General features: G+C 48.2%; 1 protein-coding gene across 3 annotated transcripts in view; it reads right to left on the bottom strand.

Moving 5' to 3' along the window:
- The window catches only part of PTPN21 (protein tyrosine phosphatase non-receptor type 21), a 74,062-nt gene that overhangs the window by 10,356 nt on the left and 44,867 nt on the right, over window positions 1–18,839 (bottom strand). For all 3 annotated transcript variants that reach the window (XM_045071536.1, XM_004739102.3, XM_004739103.3), the window contains exons 7-13: window positions 17,773–17,860; window positions 17,279–17,367; window positions 14,772–14,859; window positions 13,976–14,055; window positions 9,124–9,184; window positions 8,381–8,465; window positions 3,037–4,445 (exon numbers count right to left, since the gene is read on the bottom strand). In XM_045071536.1, the coding sequence (XP_044927471.1) occupies window positions 3,037–4,445; window positions 8,381–8,465; window positions 9,124–9,184; window positions 13,976–14,055; window positions 14,772–14,859; window positions 17,279–17,367; window positions 17,773–17,860 (1,900 nt within the window). The remainder of the gene's footprint in view (window positions 1–3,036; window positions 4,446–8,380; window positions 8,466–9,123; window positions 9,185–13,975; window positions 14,056–14,771; window positions 14,860–17,278; window positions 17,368–17,772; window positions 17,861–18,839) is intronic.

The following is an 18,839-nucleotide window of genomic DNA, read 5'->3' as shown; positions in this document are numbered from 1 at the left end:
TGATTGTTACCTGTGCAGAAAACTCCAGTTTTCTGCTGTTTAACAACTGACTGGGGCAGGATGGGATTGGGGGGGAGGGGTCTGCCAAGCAAAGTTGTCCAGTTGCCATGATGCAAATACTCTCACCACGGCCAATTTTAAGCTGCTAGTGTGACATCAAGGGGCTCACAAGACTCCTGAAAACTGACCCACCAGGACAGGGTGGCTCCAGCTCTCCTCTGCCTGAGAATGAGGTCAGCAGGCTGCCACGTGCCCCATGGAACTGATTGGCTGGAAGGTCCAGGTCTAAAGCCAGTATGTGAAGAAAGACACATATTATCAAAACCAGGACCTACTTCAGGGCACCGCCCCACAGTGATTTCTGTGAGAACCCCCAGCCGGGGCTCAAGCATGCACAGGCGGGAAATCTGTACCTCAGCCCACTCTTTTTCAGATAACAATCAAGCTCCTGGAGGTGGAGAAGGGTGGAGAACTCGAAAATGTTTCTGCTTGTCTGCAATTTAGTTCACTGTTTTAAATACTAAACTCCCATAACCTGAATTCATGTTAGTATGTGAACTCAGTGTCAGTGGTGACACTGAAGGTCACAGCAACCCCATGTTACTATGAGGAGACCCAGGGGCTTAGCAGGGGGTTGACTCTTCAGTTCTCCGGCAGCCAGGATGATGCAACCTCAGGGTAATAAGATAACTTCGCCAGGACCATGTGCCAGGACCTCACTTATCCCGCAACAACTCTCTGGGGTCAGCTTCTTTTACAGATGAGAAAGCAGAGTCAGAGAGATGGGACAGCTTGCCCAAGGTCACACAGCTGCCTTGTTATAAATAGTAATCGGTGTCAAAACAATAAAAACCTCTCCTTAAAGTCAGCTATGCCCCATCATAGAATTTACAAAGCATTTTTCATGCCTAACCTTCTAGGGGACTTCCCACAGCAGGCAGAGCAGGGGTGACTGTCCGCATGCCACAGATGGAGATAAGGTTCTGGTGCTACCAGGTCCAGCCCACAGGAGGGTCTAGCCTGAGACCCAGGTTCTTCCAATCTTAGGTCCTAGACCTTTCCCCAAAGCCACAGCTCCTCTTCAAGCAAGGAGAATCCATTATGCCAAAAAAAGGGAGCAAAACTGTACTAATACTATGGGTTTTCAAAGTCAGCGAGGGAGAAAACTTATATTTTTAGAGAACCAAACTCATCAAAAGCCTCAGATTTAGGGGACCTCGCTATATCCCATTCAAAAGGTACAGGGACAAGACGCTTAAATAGTGGACTATATAAAAAAGAAGTATCATTTGGGGAAGACTCGGGTCATATAAAAATGGTGGATAGTTCTGGGGCACTTGGGTGGCTCAGTCAGTTAAGCATCTGACTCTTGATTTCAGCTTAGGTCATGATCTCAAGGTGGGGAGATGTCTCTCCCTCTCCCTCTGACCCTCCCCCTGCACACACTCTCTCTCTCCCAAAAACAAAAAATAAAAAAAGATGGACAGTTCTTGATGTAATTAGGAAAAGAGTATTAACTATGAAAAGAACCACCTGGACAGGGACTCAGATAGAATTACCTTTTCAGAAACATATCCGTACCCTGTTCCCACCCTGAATCATTGATCATGAGTCCACACCTTCTACTCCAGAGGACACTGGTCTTTAATGTTCAGATAGGTCAGAATATAAGCCCAAGAAAAATTAAGCTTAAAATGCAAACCCCAGATTCACTAAAAGCAAACACACTTAAATCGACAGCACTATTGTAAGTGGTTTCAGTGTACATCTACTAATCAATTTCATACACACTGTAAAACTGCATGAATTTTATTCCAGTTTATGAAGATAATACTATAGTTGTGATGGGTCCTCAAGTCTGAGTATGCAGACTCTCAGAGATGAGGAGTTCTAGCTCCTAGGGTGCTGAGAGTAAGGTGGAGACAGAATGCAGAGACTGATTAATCACTTTAGCTCAATCAGAGGGCAGGGCTCCAGGCAAGGAGACTTGGGTAAAGGAGGAGCTAGAAACCTGAGCAATGCCGAAAGAGGACAGTGGCCATACTGAAATGGTAAAGGCACAAACGTGTGGCCAGTGCTTGGGGACTTTAAAAGTTTCAGTGAAAAGACAGAAAACAGCTAGACAAGCAAAAACTACTTAATAAAATAATATATACAATATACCTCAATGCAATACAGTGTAGAAGATAAGAGGGTAGTTTGCAGGGATAAACATGGGTTTAAAATTCCAGTTCAGTCACCCACTAGCTGTGTGACCTTGGAAAAGTTACTTAACATCTCAGAGTCTGCTTTCTCTTCTGAAGGAACAATAGGCCTGTTGTATGCTGGATACACCTTGGAACTCTGTAAATCCTCAAGGAATGGCCGGCCGCTAGAGATGATATTATGTTCTGTTTTGCTTCAAATAAATAAGAGTGCAACTCATGGTTATTTACTATAATGAGCATCAAAGAGTTGCATTTTCTACAAGGAACTCTGGGCTTTGGGCTCTCAATTCACTTAATCTTTCTTTTAAAGAGACCCGGAGCTCTGGAGTGTTTGTCTTGACAAAGTGCCACCTTCCCAACTCCAGAATTGCGCCGCGGCCCTCAGAGATCATGGCCGGCCACTGGAGCTGGAGCCACACACTCCGACATCAGCAACACCTCCCTCGGGGGAGGCTTCACTCTGACACCACTCGGCAAACGGAACAACGCCCGGCACCGGCATCACCACACGGCGTTTCTAACCGGGGCTAACAAAACCACCTTACCTCAAACCCGCCAGACCTCACTTCCTTTTCCTTAAGGCAGCTTGCTAAACCTCGCCTGCCTTCCTCCCACTCCAGCCCGCGGGGCCCTCCCCAGTCCACTTCTTCACTCCAGCAAACAAGCTACAATTCTAATCGATCCCCCTTATTTCCGTAGATAATTAAAGTGTTCCAAATACAATAGAGAGAATGGGGGGGGGTGAAAAGAGCTGGAAGAAACAAGAGTCAGAGGGAAGACGCTGGGAGGTCCCCCGCGGCCCGATGGCGCACAGCGGCGCACGGCTTACCCCTAGCGGCGGAAGGCCTTCCACGACGTTCTTCTTCCCCGAGAGGAGGTCGGACACCGGCCGCTGCTTCAGGGAGTCTCTCCTGGCTCGGTAGCGCCCCGACGTGGTGAGGTCGGACTCGGACATGGAGGGCGTGAGCAGCCCCTCTCTGCGGGGCCCGCCGGCCTCCCCAAGCTGGGGCACAGGCTCCCGGCCATGCATGGGGCCTGGGCCTGGCGCGGAAGGGGTGAGAGCACAGGGGCCGCGGGAGGGGCCCGGCGGGAGCTCCGGGGAGTGGTGGCCCCGGGGCACACGGGCGTGGGGAAAGGGCACCGCCAGCGAGGCCATCTCCTCGTCCAGGTCCTCCTCGTCCTCGCTGCTGTGGATCAGCATGGTGGCGTCGGAGAGAGACTTCTTGTGGCCATAGCCCAGGCCTCCCCGCTCGTCCGCTGGACGCCGCTCAGCCCTGTCGGGGCAGCCGCCGTGCTGGGAGCCAGCCGAGACGGGCCTGGGTGGCGGGTCCGCGGCCGACGCCGACAGGGTGCGCTCCTTGAGCCGCAGGCCTTCAAGGCTGTGCGCCAGTCCGGCCACCTCGATGCTGTTCCTCTTGTGCAGGTGCGCGCGCCGGGCGGCCGTAAGCGGCTCGCTGACCTCCTGCAGGGAGTGCGCCACGGGCAGGCTGGCCTCCTGGAACGTCTGCACCGAGTGGTGCACGCGCCGGGTGATGAGGTCGGGGTTGCTGCTGCTGATGTACAGGTGGCGGGACAGGTCCGGGGTGCTGTTGGCAGGCCGCGGGGGCGGGTAGGGCGGGGGTGGGCGATACACCTGCGTCCGCATGATGTTGGGGGCCGGGTAGTCCTGCGCCTGCAGCTGCACGTTGGTCAGCTCAGGCACACTGACGGCACCCACTACGGGCCGCCGCTCAGCGGGGTGCGGGTATGGAGACGGGCTGTGGAAGCTGTAGTTCAGGCTGAACGGGTAGTGGGCCGACTGCGGGGAGGCGAAGTGGGCGTGCTCCCGAATCTCCGGCTGGCTGTAGACCAGCGCGTCCGGCCTGCTGTAGGCGTACGAGCTGCCGATGTTGAGGTTTCGCAGCGAGTGGCTCTGTCTCTCGGCGTGCACCATTCCTCTGTTGAGCTGCTTCATCACCGTCTCGTAATCTGGGGTCGGGCGGTAGGACGGGGGGATCAGGGCGCTGTGCCGGTGTGACGGCACGTAGTCGGGTCTCATGACGTCACTGCCCGTGATGCTCGGGTTAGAGGACATGGGGGAGGGCTGCAGGTAGGGCTGCGGGTTGTTCAGGGAGTTAGTGCTGTGCGCACTGTATACACTGCCGTTTCGGATCCGACCATTGAGGTCAATCTGGGCTCGATCCAGACTTGTCAGAGAATGACAATAGTATCCATTCTGATTGGTGGCAAAGAGGTTATCTGGGAATCAAGCACATTTAAAATGTGTTTTAAACTGAGATTTTAAGATGTATAAATCGCACCAATGACTCTAGGCAAATACTGAGACAGGCCCTGAATGTTGATCACACTTTCAGTGTAGCTTACAAAAATCCATGCAGAAATAACCTGGCCTTACCCAGACTCCCTGAATGACTGGGCATATCATTTCCCAGAGTCCTGGCTTCCACATCTATAGCATGGTGATAGTTTGCCTACCCTAAAGCTGGTATTCGGGATTTGGCCCCCAATAAAGATTAACCAAATCAAAATCCAATATTAAGAGTACAGATGATTATAAAATATTGTCTTTTTTTGAAAATCAAAAACATGTGTTTTGGTAGAATTGAAACACTTTCTGGAAATCTGGGTGGCTGGAGGCAGATATACTGTTCAAGGCATTGGACCACGAACTGCTCTCTCCCCTGGTACGGATGTGGGACTCGCTGGTGCTGAGCTAGTTCAAGCACCAACCACCTGCAAAAACCTCCTTAACTAGGATTCTGGGTTTTCCGTACCGGTTCTTCTAGGGTGAAGACAAAAACAATAGCTCCACAGGCTCTACTTCCCCAGGTCCAACGATATCATCAGTTGCCATAAACCTTACCGAGGCCAGAAACCATTCACACCTGCCCCCCTCCACTCTGGCCCCCACACTCCAGTGGGATGGGGATCCCCAGGCAGCAGAACTGGGAGCACCGTCTAATGTACAGTGGCTGCCTGTGTGCCTGGTGGGGCTGGAAGGAGGCACATTTCTTCTGTCGGATCTGTAGTTTACCAGAAACACCATCACTACTGAGGGTGATTCCTGACACCTCAAAGAGCAGCAGTCAGGTCCTTCAGAGAACAGCTGCCTTTCAAAAGTATTCTTTCTGGGACTCAAGAGCCATGTAATGGTTTACGTGACTAGTGATGATCAAAGTGAATATATCACGGCTGAGCGTGTGGATGTTATGCAGGCGGCACGCAAGCCAGGAAGAAACGGGGCTCAGTGCATCACTGCATTGTTCCTGCAGACCCTGAAGCTTCCTGGTCCTGGCACTGCTCCCACACCTGGAAGGCTCGGCTACCTCGGAGTCCCTGGAGTTCCCCCTTCTCACTGCCACCACAGCTCAGGTCCTGACCCCGGCCTATTGGCACAGGCATAGTACCCGCCCCTCCTGGCCCCTCCCTACACCCAGTAAACCATCCCTTTGTGAGCCCATGTGTGAGAAAGACTGTTGGTGGGAGGAAAAGATGACTGGAATCCAGTGAGATGTATACCACCACCACAGTTCAAGGACAAGTTACACTATGAAACTCAGTGTGACAGGAGCCCACAGGGGAGGAGGGAAGGATTACTTCCAGCTTGGGCTAGGTCGATGGGGTCAAGAACAACCCCACGGAGGACACAGCATTCAGGCAGTCTGTGGGGGTGGGGAAGGCATGTCCAGCTTCGGCAGTAGCCAGTGTGCACAGGATTACCCATCTGCACCCCTGGGTGTCAGTCAGGCATAGTCACTGACTAGCAGCGGTCAAGGGAAAGACAGCAGAGGGTTGCCAACCAGTTTCCATGCTCCCTCCTCACCCCCACCCTGACCAACATTCCAGATGGAAGAGGCTCCTCTAGCCAGAACGCCCAAGGCAGGCAGATGTGGAGCAGAGCCCTCCTGCCAGTCCAGGGTGGCCAGGGATCTGAGCAGAAGTCACCTTTGCCATGTGAGCTGCTGAGCGTCCCCACAGCCCAATCCAGCCCACCCGGATGGGACGGAAGCACGCTGGCAGGAGTGCGCCGTGGCGTCTATAAGGACAAAGGGCATTCTGGGTGACAGGGCAGCACTGGCCGGGACAGGAGACTTCTGGAGGGCTTCCTCGGTTTGGCTGGAGTGTCGGGGAGCTGGAGACGGGTAAGAGAGCAGTGGGAAGGAAGACTGGAAGAGGAGCGTTGGGAAGCACTGTGGAGAGTGTGCAACACCAGGCAAGGGAATGGTCATCGGGGAGAGGGGAAGAGCCTGGCACCCACGTATCAGGTAAACCGGGGAGGGCGGGGTGCAAGATGTGGAGCCACCGCTAGTCGGTAAGCCTGGACTGAACCAGGAGCAGCGGGACAGACGGAAGGCATATTATATGGAGTTAGAGGCAAGAGCACGTGTGACTGACTGTGTGCTGAGGGGGGAAAAGCAAAGCAAAGCAAAATTGCATGCACTGTGGAATCCAAGTGACCAGGGGAGTGACGTCACTGCAAAGATGAAATAAGGACGAAGGGGAAAGGGACGGGCTTGTGGAGCACAGCATGAGCGCAAATCTAACATTTCCATTTTCAGCAAGCTCTAATAGCTAACACCATAAGCCAGGACCCCCGCCGAGGGCTTTCGGTGCAGTGGCTCCCTAACCTGTCACCTGTGGGACAGATGGCGATGTGAGGCTGCAGCCCAGGAGTGACGACACATGGGAAACACAGATGTGACAGCCACCCCTGCCGAAACCCGAAATGTGGACGGGACTGCTGTGGGAGCCTGCGAAGGGAGGGAAGAAGGACACCAGGCAGACTTCTCCAGACAGGGACCGCCACTGACAGCACAGGGGGAGGAGAACCAGTGCGCTGACAAGAGATTTTTCAAGAGTGAGGAGGATGTGGGGGGTGCCAGGGATTGAGAGGGCAGCTGGGGCCGCAAAGCACAGTCAGAGGGAGTGAGCGGGTCACCACCCACACGGGCACTACTCTCAGAAGCAGCAGCTGGAAAACGGAAGGGAAAATGAACGCAAGCCATAGTTGGAAGAGAGAGCCAAGGGAAAAGTCTTAGGATACGTGCAGACTAACACGGCAGAGAGAAATGCCTTTACCCAGCGGCGCGTGGGGCTTGGGGCGCAGAAGGAGGCAATCATGGGGCACAGGGAGCCTGCAGTGACGAAGCGAGAAAACACCCCCACCCCACGGTGCACCCTCAGGGGACCCACACCCTGAAGCATGGCTCCCCTACTGCCCACCTGCCGACCCCATTGCATGGAAATTCTCATCTGTGCACGGAAGGCCCAGAGCATGACGTCACAAACCACCTCTGGTCCTTCACACATGGCTTCTCCCAGTTCCTTACGTGAAGTCCAACTGTACCACGCCCCTCCCTAATGCCCCTTCCTCAGTCTGTGCCGTCGCGTTCACTGTCTCCCAAAACCAGGGGCAGCAATCCCCATCAATTGCCCGCCTCCCTCTCCTCTTTCTAGAAAGCCCTTCTCAACATGAGGGTCTTTTGTCACATAACTGCTGGCTCTCTCTCCTCAAAACAATCATGTTCTCTTTGTGTTTAAGTTATTTGTGTGCTAGTCTTATCCCCCACCTATTAGCTGCTAAGCTTCTTAAGATGTGCAACTACTTCTCAACATTAAATCTCCTTGGCCTTTGCAGCAAGGATTTGCCTGTAGAGGAGAGAGTAAATGTTTGCGGAACGAATGCTTGAGGTTCAGCTGGGGAGCCATGGTCTTAACCTGCTGAGCCACCCAGGTGCCCGGGAGGCATGGTCTTAAATACAGCTCCCTACACTAACCGAGCGAAAAATAAAAACGGAATGTTTAAACGCTTACAATGGGAAGTTCTCGTGCAGGAAAAAAACCAAAACAAGCCTGGGATATCTTGCACTGTAAAGCAAGGAAACACTCAAAGGCTAATGGGGGAGTGTCAGCAGGACAAAGGAGTTGGCTGAAAAAGAGGGCCAAACTTGGGATCATCTGAGCATCAGAATTTGATACTGAATATTGCTACACATTTTCGAGGAATGGAATCTAACGGCTGCTGCTTCTGTGGATTCAGGATGGCTATAATCATGAAAGCGATTTGGTTGTAATCAGCCAAAAACTATCCTGGCTCCAAGATTTCCTAGTCTTCATAGGTTTATTCAAATTGTAATAATTTTGTACGGCATTTCAGAAATAGTGTACTTTACCTTGGGAGGAAGTGTATGGTTCTGTATAATGTCCATTATAATGCCGCTGGGGTGGGGGAGGCATCACATAGGGCTGGGGCTTAGGCTAAGGAATGGAAAGTTGGAAACAGGGTTAAAACACATTGCTGCCTACGTAATATATGTAAAGTAAGTCTCTGCTGGTTTCTTTCTGTCCATTAAAAAACTCCTCGGGAAGTTAAATACATTATATAGAAAATAAACATGAAGACCCTACAGCTCTTACGATATCTGTCACTTTCAGTGTCTCCCAGAATGACAATGCCAAGGCCTACGCACTAGTATCAGACACCAGAGATCACAAGAAAACAAGCTCTACCCAAAAAGTTAAGAGCGAGAAGGAATAGACAAAGTTTCCTGAATTCTTATGTAAACATAAGAATATGAAAAGCTTTTATGTAGTGTATTTAATTTAGCCAGGCAAAATTAGCTAGTATTTTACATATCTACTACCTTCTGATTGCTCTTCACTAATAGTCAAAAAATTTAAGCATTAGGTTGGACCTAATATTTAAATATGAATAATAAAATAAATTATTACATAAATATTAGGGTCAGCCTATAGAAAATTGGTTAATTTCTAACCATTTCTTTGGATAAAAACAATCAAATACCAGGCACACTTTTGTGGTCCAAACTAAAAATTAGTACTATCAAAAGTATCTCTTATTAAGGAAGATAACACTAAAAGAAAAAAAGCAATTACATTTTTCCTTCTTTCTTACCAGGGACACCCTTGAAGACGACCTCCTCCTAATTGGGTTCACTGTGACAGTCTGAGTTTGCCTATAAAAATAAGACATGTCGTTGAGACATACATACATGTAGTTTTCCTAATTCTGCCAAAATAAATTAATAAGAAGGTGAAATAATAAATCTGTTAAACCAAGTAGATGACAAACTAATCCAGTCATGAATTAGAGAAAAGGAGACTCTGTCCTCACTTGGGGCCTCCACCCTTAGTGGCTGCCCAGACCCCTGCAACCTCTGCCTGGACGAGCAGAGGATGGGCAGGTTTACCTTTTCCTGGTCTATCCAGGTAAAACCTCGGAATGAGCATATGCAGAAAGGAAAAGGGGGCAAACATCCCAGGGAAGTAAGACTCAGTGCAAATGTGTCTCTCCTGGGGGCTTGGTCAGCACTGACCACCTCTATTAACAGTCCTGAGGGGTGACCATCCACTGCCAGAAGCCTGAAGCAATGGGAAATGCCTTTAGTTAAAATCCTCATGGGCGCCTGGGTGGCTCAGTGGGTTAAGCTGCTGCCTTCGGCTCAGGTCATGATCTCAGGGTCCTGGAATCGAGTCCCGCATCGGGCTCTCTGCTCAGCAGGGAGCCTGCTTCCTCCTCTCTCTCTCTCTCTCTCTCTCTGCCTGCCTCTCTGCCTACTTGTGATCTCTCTCTGTCAAATAAATAAATAAAAAATCTTAAAAAAAAAAAATCCTCATTATTACACACTACAAACATAATCAAGAAATAAATTTATAGGAGCGCCTGGATGGCTCAATGGGTTAAGCCTCTGCCTTCGGCCCAGGTCATGATCTCAAGGTCCTGGGATCAAGCCCCTACATCGGGCTCTCTGCTCAGTGGGGAGCCTGCTTCCCTGCACCCCCCCACCTGCCTCTCTGCCTACTTGTGATCTCTGTCTGTCAAATAAATAAATAAAATCTTAAAATAAATAAATAAAGGCACTGGGGCACCTGGGTGGCTCAGTTGGTTAAGCTTTGGCCTTCAGCTCAGGTCACGATCCCAGCGTCCTGGGATCGTGCCCCTCGTCAGGCTCCCTGCTCAGCAGAGTCTGCGTATCCCTCTCTCTCTCCCTCTGCTTCTCCCCCTGCTTATGCTGCCTCTAGCTCTCTCAAATAAATAAAATCTTAAAAAAAAAAAAGGCATTAACCATTAATCAACATGGATGCCTACTGGCAAGAGATGATATTTTGGGTCTATTCAAAATGATTGCTTTGATACCCCATTCTTTTCCAGAAGAGGTAACTGAGGTTCTAAGGGTCCAACACTACGAAGACCCTCACACTTAGGAAAGGCCGTGCCCCTCCAGAGTGCTATGGACTGCCTGAACCTCAGAACACCGCTTCTGCCTAAGAATAGTGTCACACGTGCTCAGATAACCAGGCCAGCCCAGGAGAGCCCCAAATGTGACTGGCCTGGACTCCTAGCACCACGGAATCTGGCCCCCAGAGGAAGCGCGTTCACACACAAAGGCACTCTGACCTGAGAGCGCCGCCCTCAGAGAGGGCTTCCCATACCCACAAAGAAAGCAGGGCTCCTCCTCCCTGTCGGGTAGTGCGCTCCCAAATCCCATCCGCAGACCAGCAGCCGACCCAGAGGAAAGCACGGTTGGGGGAGGAAGTTTTCAAAGGGAAAAGGAGGACTGGGGCTAGAGGCTGATTGCTGGCTTGTTCTCCCACAGGGTCATCCCGGATCATTTCTTTTCCTTCCTGAGTCCCAAAGATAGGCCTGCCCTTTGCACGGTTATTCTTTTTTTTTTTTTTTTAAAGATTTTATTTATTTATTTGACAGAGAGAAATCACAAGTAGATGGAGAGGCAGGCAGAGAGAGAGAGAGGGAAGCAGGCTCCCTGCTGAGCAGAGAGCCCGATGCGGGACTCGATCCCAGGACCCCGAGATCATGACCTGAGCCGAAGGCAGCGGCTTAACCCACTGAGCCACCCAGACGCCCCTGCACGGTTATTCTTAACCAAGTTTTCTTCACACCTTTGGTACTTATAAAATAGAAAGTATCCCCACAGCCTTTCCTCTTCCTTCTTGGCCTGAAGGGACAAATGTCCTGTTCAGATTTTTTTTTCCTCAATTTACAATCAGTGGTAAAAGGAAATCAACAAGGAGCAAACGGCTCTCTCTCCTCCCCTCTGATACCCAGCACCGTCTCAGGCTTCCATCACTCACTAAGCCTTAGGTGCCAGGTGCCCTGGTGGCCACTGGGACATTGGCAGATGAGACACAAATGCCTGGTCCACAGAGGACAGCAGGCATGTGCCACGCCCGCAGCCCCATGTGGTGCAGGGAGCGCCGGCTGCACAGCGGCCATGACATTGCAGGCCTCTACATCCCCATACCTTGGTCTACAAAAGGGCAGTAGTAACTGTACAAATCAGGCAACTGTAAAGAGGAAAGGAGATAAAACCTCTCCGCATAATGCTTGGCCCAGAGAAAGTATCCAGGGAATCAGATCATTGTTATGAAAGTGGTAGGAAACCACCAGTACTTTGAGAATGGGACAAAGAATGAAGCAAACTAAATGCTGGTGGCCTCCAGGACGGCCCCACTTGCACCGATCCGGACAAACCACAGAGTCTGCCAGAGAAGGGGGGAGAGCGCATTCCAGCAAGACATGGGGCTGCAGGAGCCATCGGCGTTGTAAGGACTATGGGCTCCGGGGCCGGGGCCAGGGGTCAACTGGGCAGATGAGCCCAGGGGAGGATCACAGGACTCTTGCACTTCACACCATAGCTAAGGAAGGGTGCGGAAGGGGACAGGCTCAGATGTGGTTCTGAGCTAGAACTTTGGTGAAGTGCTACATCTTTTGCTCATCCATCCAGAAAACTGGCTAGAGCCAGGGGAGATGGGGTAGGGGAGCCAGACGGGAGGCAGCCACAATGCGCCAGGGGGAGAGCGCAGCTTAAAGGAAGGTTGTGGATATGGAGTGAAACTTTCTACATCTCAGGGTAGATGCCATCTACTGGGAAGCCTTTCCTAGCTTGGCAGTTCTGGGTTAGGAGCCCTTCTTCTAAGGGCTCCTCCAGCACCACGGACATCCCCAATCAGATCTCTTAACATGCATTTCTTCAACAAATTCACCAAGGCCTACTGCAGGCCAGCCCCTTGCTCAGCACCGGGAACACAGGGACTAACCAGAGTGCCTGCCCCCGCATTGCTGTGGGGCTTACCTGCTGAGAAGAGAGTCAGGCAATAAACAAGTAAGCAAGCAAATATACAAGTACTAGGAAGAATAAATCAGGGCAAGGGGAAGGACAGAGACAGGCAGCGGGCAGGGAGGGAGTACCTGGGGCAGCCAGGCTCCCTCTGATCACACGACGACGGACACAGTGGGAGAATGAGGCATCGGAAGGAAGAGCATTTCAGGCTGAGGAAGGGGCAAGCACAGTGTCCCTGAGGGCAAAACATGTTCACAGACCGGAAAGGATCCTAATGTGGCTGGCAGAGGGTGAGCAGGAGGAGGGTATAAAGGAAACAAGGTGGGAACCAGGCAGGGACCAGATCTCAGATGGTCTTGCCAGTGTAGGGTTTTAAGGGTGAGAGATCTGACCCATATTCAACTAAGACCAGTCTGGCTGAATCTGGAAACAAGCTGTAGGCAGGGCAGGCGCAGACATGGGAAGAGCGTCAGAAGGCTCCAGCAATCCTACAGAGGAGAAACACTGGCGGCTTCGCATCACATTGTTAGCAGAGGAGGTGGTAAAAGTGGTCAGATTTCAGATACATTTCGAAGGCAGAGTTTGCTGATAAACTGGATGTGGGATGAAGGAAACAGGAGTTCACGATGGAATTAAGTAGGTTTGGGGCCTACTTAGTGGAGTGAATATGGAGTGCTGCCATTTATGGAATGGGAAAGAGTAGGGAAGAAGCAGATTTGGGGCCAGGAAGAGGAAGAGGGCATCAAGTTTGGGTTGAGACATTATCACGTCTGAGATGCCTCTTAGGTCCCCAAGTGGAGAGGTCAACAGGCAGTCAGCGGTGCTCAGGGAGAAGACTGAGCTAGAAATAAAACCAGATGCACTACTTGTAAGCCTGTACAAGGGGCAGGAGGAAGGCGTGGAAGTGGTCTGAGGATTAAACCAGCAAAGCTGAGAAGGAACAGCCTAGAAAGAGGAAAAGCAAGAGAGGTGGGGTCCTGGCAGCCGACGAGGGGCAGGGTGCAGGAAGGAAGGGGTGGCCGGGGGTTAAGTGCTGAAAGGACCACAGGATGAAGGCCACTGACACTATGACAAGCAATGTCAGTGTGTGGCAGCTAGGGGAAGCAAGGTGGGAGAAAGTCAGCATACGCGAACGACCCCTATGCAGAAATGTGCCCTACGGGAGAGCAGAGCTATGCAGCCGTGGCTCAATGGCACCTGGAATGAAGGACAGTGTTTTTAATGGGCAACTTAGTACAGCAGGACTGCATGCTGATCGGAACGATCCAGCACAAAGGGGAAAACCCATGGGGACCAAGAACAAGGTACATTAGGAAGAGAAGGTATAAATTCCTCAAACAGCTTGACAAGCTGAATAATCTTTAATTTCTCAAAATGCCGATTAAAAAAAAGAACATTCTCTTTTTAACTATCAAGGATTAGTGATGTTAGTAAACAGGTGAAGATCTTAGAGGCATGTATCTGTTGTTATTGGAAGCAATTCTGAAGGTAAAACGAAAATGTTTTTGAGAGTTATTTTAACAGGAAAAAGCCGAGTTTGTGTTAGTAATGTCATAAAACTATTCTTTTCTACAAAATTTGCTTTTCGAGAGGATACCATAAGCTCGAGTTAAAAATGCCTGACCTCCTTATTTCCTACCATTTCCACGGATAGACTCTACTCACAGGCTGCACTGATTCAGTCTGTAGAATTTGTGTCGTGCAACACAGAGTCTCCACACGTACTTGGCGGTTTCCATGTCTTCCTAGCAAAGGAAATATTGCACAAAGTAAATGAGAACACATTTATGACTTGATGCAGACTTTGTCTGAGGACAAGATATAATTGTGGGATATAGTATATCAAAATCACTTTAAACACACTGTTGTTCTTTCATTTTCCAATGCTGTGCCTATCATACAAATGCCATACTTGGAATTTAAATTAAGAAGACCGAAAACAAAAACAAAAACAAAGAACACCATTCTAAGGTTTGACTCTTCCATGAAACTGTTTGAAAGTAACGTCGAAATTTTAAGATTATGAAAATAATCGACTTTTATTTTGACAAAGATAGACAAAGACAATTTGAAACAAGATATTTGAGTCAGTGACTTAATACTGCCTTTGTCAAGAGCAAAACTGAGTAACTGTGAAACAGTATTTCTACAGAGCCCTTCGCTTAGCAATGGAAATTAAGGTATCAGTGCTTACTTTCTCTCCTATTTAGTCCCTTAGGTTTAATTTAAAAATCATCATACTAGATAGTATTTATCCAAGGACTCATTCATTCAATACTATTAACTAAGCAACTACTTTTTCCAAGGGCTATTAAGCAAAATGCTATAAAATTTTACATTTTATGTAAGTATTATGTATTATAATTTTAATGTCACCTCCCTCCCCCAACACACACAAAGAAATGCTAACCTGTTAACTTTTAGGAAAAACATTCCACATAGATTCCTAATGTTTACTCACAGTTTGAAACTGGATGGTCTCCTCTTTATTGGCCAGCTCTAATGCAAAGAAGGACTTATTGTGGGACATGTTAGCAATATCATGCCACCTAAAGAACAACAAATTGAAAACAGCAATGTGAGTTCTACCTGGAAGATAGAATATATGATTTTCCTTCTCAAGCTTGAGGTTGTCAAGCTAACATTTGTTAATGATTTTAGAAAGAAAACAGTTGTTTTAATCAGCTAACATGCATCTTCTCACTGAAGTGACAATAGCTAGTTGCAAAAAGTAAATAGACTTAAGTAAAGGCAAAGAGTACTTAAATATGTAAGATCTCTTTATCCTCATTTACCAGATTAGTTGGATCAAAGATCCCTATCTTAGCTGGTTGTCAATGCCTCCTTCATTCATTCAACAAACATCTTCAAGGGCACCCATTATAGGCAATACCAGAAACTGTGTTAGGTCCCCAGGATACTAAGATCAGTGAGGTGCAGTACAGGGCTTCCCTCAAAGGGACACAGTTGGAGGGTGGGTGAGAGAGAAGAGAGAGGCAAGCAAGCATCATTAAGTTCTGCAGGTATACAAGGCAAAAGTGAGGCACAAAGGTGGAGGACTGGGGCTCTAAAAGCCTGAAGGTGAAAAGTTCAAATGCCAAGAACCCAAAGCATGAACTTCTCTGGATGAGTTCACTGGGATTCAAATTCCTGTCTTATATTTTTTAACTGTATTTGACATTTAGATTTTACATGTTAATATGTTATTACATAACTATATGATTTTATGAAAGGGAAAAATGTGTCTGAAACAAAAAATTTACTCTTTTTTATCCTTCTCCATTACATTGGATTTATTTCTTCTAAATTTATTTAAATAAATAAAATTAATTTGCAGTGATCCAATGTTCGTTGTGGTTTTTTTTAAGATTTTATTTTTAAGTAATATCTATATCCAACATGGGACTCGAGCTTACAGCCCGAGATCACGAGTCACATGTTCTACCGACTGAACCAGCCAGGTGCCCCTCAATGTTTAATTGTTAAACCTAAAGGTTTTTGGCATCACACAAAAGAAGGCAATTTTAAAAACTCCTATCCAGTGAGATAGAAGCTGGCTGATGGGCTTCAGTTTTCAAGTGGCCCTTTGGGCACCATTAGTCCTGCCCAATCTGGTGTAGTCCAGATCCTTCTCTGGCCCCTGTCCCCAAGTCACAAGTTGGGAAGACTTAAATGAGGAGTACTGCCCAACCCAGAGCAACATGGTCTAGGACTGGGTGTCTGCTCCTCAAGCCAGGTACACTCTCCATGGTCATAATTGCTATGGAGAATTCTGAGCCCCAAAGCCAGCAGTAAAGCAAAAGAAATAAAAAATGTCAGCTTAGGAAAAAAAAAATCTTCAAAGGAAAAAACCAGTTCTCAAGAAGAAAGTCAGGATAGTTTTTAGAGAGCTTGAGTTGTGGGGAATTAAGTTCCTTTTCATAAAAGAAGCCATTTAACACAGCGGTTAAGAACCACCCGAAGTGGAAAACTGGAGTTCTTGGTCATGCCAGTTAGTAACTGGGTGACCTGAAGCAAATCACTTAGTTTTCCAAGTCTCAATTATCCTCTGCTCAGCGCTGTGAAGACCACATGAGAAAACACACAGAGAGCACTTAGCACGAGCACTCAGTAAATGGTTAAATATAAAGGAACTCAGAACCAAAAAGGGTATAATATTTTACTGCTCTACAAAAACAATATAAACTTTTAATTTTTCATCAGGAATAGAATCAAAGTAAACAGGCTCTCAGAGTAAAATTGGAACTATTTCTGTGAAATGACACTTTGGATCTTCTAGGGGATGGACTTTAAGGAATGAAAAAGGAGGGACTGAGCAACATGATCCAATTTGCTATCTTTAAGATATAATTTGGAACCCAGAAATTTAAACCACCTGAAATTTCACTTTTGGGGTCAGCCACTATTGGCATATTTCCGTAGAACCTCCTTTTCTTCTTTCTCACTACATACATTCTAAGATTTCCACAAATGACTAGTATCACATTTTTACAATCAGGGGGAAAAAAAGAACATTATACAAAAGTATTTGAACTTAGCTTAACCAAAAAAAAAAAAAAGAAAGAAAGAAATTTTCTTAAAAGTTGATATTTAAGGAATTTTTGGTACATAACTAGAGTCAGAAAAAGGCCCAGATTTCCACAAACAGACAGTCCTAGAAGCTGGAGCTGGAATTAAAAACTCACATCGAAACAAAGAATGGCCTCCATATGGTAAGAAAAGGGTCAGACACCTAAAGCATTTCATAAGCAGGCCATCCTCACAAGCAGTTTTCCACACATTTGATTTTCAAGAAAGTGGCTCATGAAAGGACCACTGCAGTCGGGGGTTATTTTATTCTCGGAAGGGCATCTTTCCATTTCCTAGTGAGACTCGGGGAGAGACTTGTGGGCCATTACTAGTTGAGGTACTAAAACCTGTCACCAGGAGGAGCCACGCACCGCGCACAGAAGGACATAAGGAAAGTACCTAAATACCACAGGAGGCCTTCCGTTCTTGTGTTTCACAAAGATCCCTTCAAGACACGCTCCAATGCATATGTCACTGCCTTGGCTATCCTGGAAGGAGAAAGCACAGAAAGCAGCAGTCCGGCACCAGCCGCACAACAGCTGTGACAACCACGCCCAGCTCCCTGGGCTGGTTTCCCAGACAGAAGATGCTCAGAAGACCTACCCTGGAGGGCAAAGTCTGAAAGAAATCAAGGCATCACCTTGTCAATAGATATGAAAATAGAAAGCCCTGGGCTCCTTAAGGAACTCCACTTCAAGAGCATTTCAAAGAACAAACTGCCAAACAGGAATGTGTTTCACTGTGACATTTTGGTCACAGGATCTCGCTTTCAAGTATGCAGGCTTCTGCACATCTCCAGCCTCTGCATGGGAGGGTGTACCCGGGCCTCCCCGCTATCCTCTCAAAGCTCTCAACATTAATCTGGAGAGGCCCGGCCTCCGGGCTATGCTCACCTTCGCGGGGTAACTCTCTTCTCCGTAGCCGTCCATTCTCTCTACCTCCTGCATGTATAGCATTTCTGCATCAGGAGCGGTGAGCCTTCTGCAACCCAAAAGATGTGAGATCGATCACCAAACCAAAAATGGAAAAAAGAACAAAAGGCAATTCTAAAAGGCTACATACCAATTTTGCATTAGACCTCCACAAACATTTTGGTTTTTAGGCATCTGAAATTCGTTATACCAACATCGACTGAAAACCAGCTACGTGCATAGCACAGTGCTGCCTGCTAAGGGTTAGTCATAAAGATCCTCTTCCTGTACTTCAGGCAGGCAAGGGGGACACAGGGAATAAAACTCCGCAAAAATCTTCACTGAAAGCTGGAATTCATTCTAAACCATTCAGTAACTGCTCATTATCCAAAATATTAGGCAATACTAAGCCTCATGTGCTAAATGCCAAATGACTGATCCAGGAAATAAGGGTTAAAAGACTATAAATGACAAGGATAGGCAAGAAGGCCACGTGGGGCTCAACTATACAGAGACTGACCTTCCCGGCCTCACTCTGCTGCTCCTCCACATCCACAAGGCAGCCCACATGGCAACCAAGCCATGGTGCTCCCTCATGCCTCCCTACCTCTGCGCACACGCATCCCTCTTTCCAGCACACCTGTCATTCACCCGTGCACCTGATCAATCCCTAATTATCTTGGAAGAGTTGACCTGTGTATCACTTCTCTGTCAGCTCCCATGATTTCCCTGGGTCTAAGTCAGATGCCCCTGCTCAGTGCAGACCCAGCACATTCTATGCACACTTCTCCCACTGCGCTCATATCACATTGTTAGTTTATAATTGCTATCCCGCTAGGTCGTCCAGCCCACCCCTTAGACTCCAAAGCAGGGAATACATTCTATGATGGCAGGGAATTCTATTTATCTTCATGCCACAGCATCCTGCCTCATACAGAGCAATAGTACTAAGCTATCTTTTTATTTTTTTTTAAAGGTTTTATTTATTTATTTCAGACAGACAGAGTCTGTGAAAGAGCAGGGGGGAAGGGAGGAAGCAGGTTCCCTGC

Source organism: Mustela putorius, unplaced genomic scaffold (assembly GCF_011764305.1).
Source record: "Mustela putorius furo isolate JIRA1106 unplaced genomic scaffold, ASM1176430v1.1 tig00000129_pilon_pilon_pilon, whole genome shotgun sequence".
Classification (NCBI taxonomy): Eukaryota; Metazoa; Chordata; class Mammalia; order Carnivora; family Mustelidae; genus Mustela; species Mustela putorius.
This window is presented reverse-complemented; position numbering and strand designations above follow the sequence as displayed.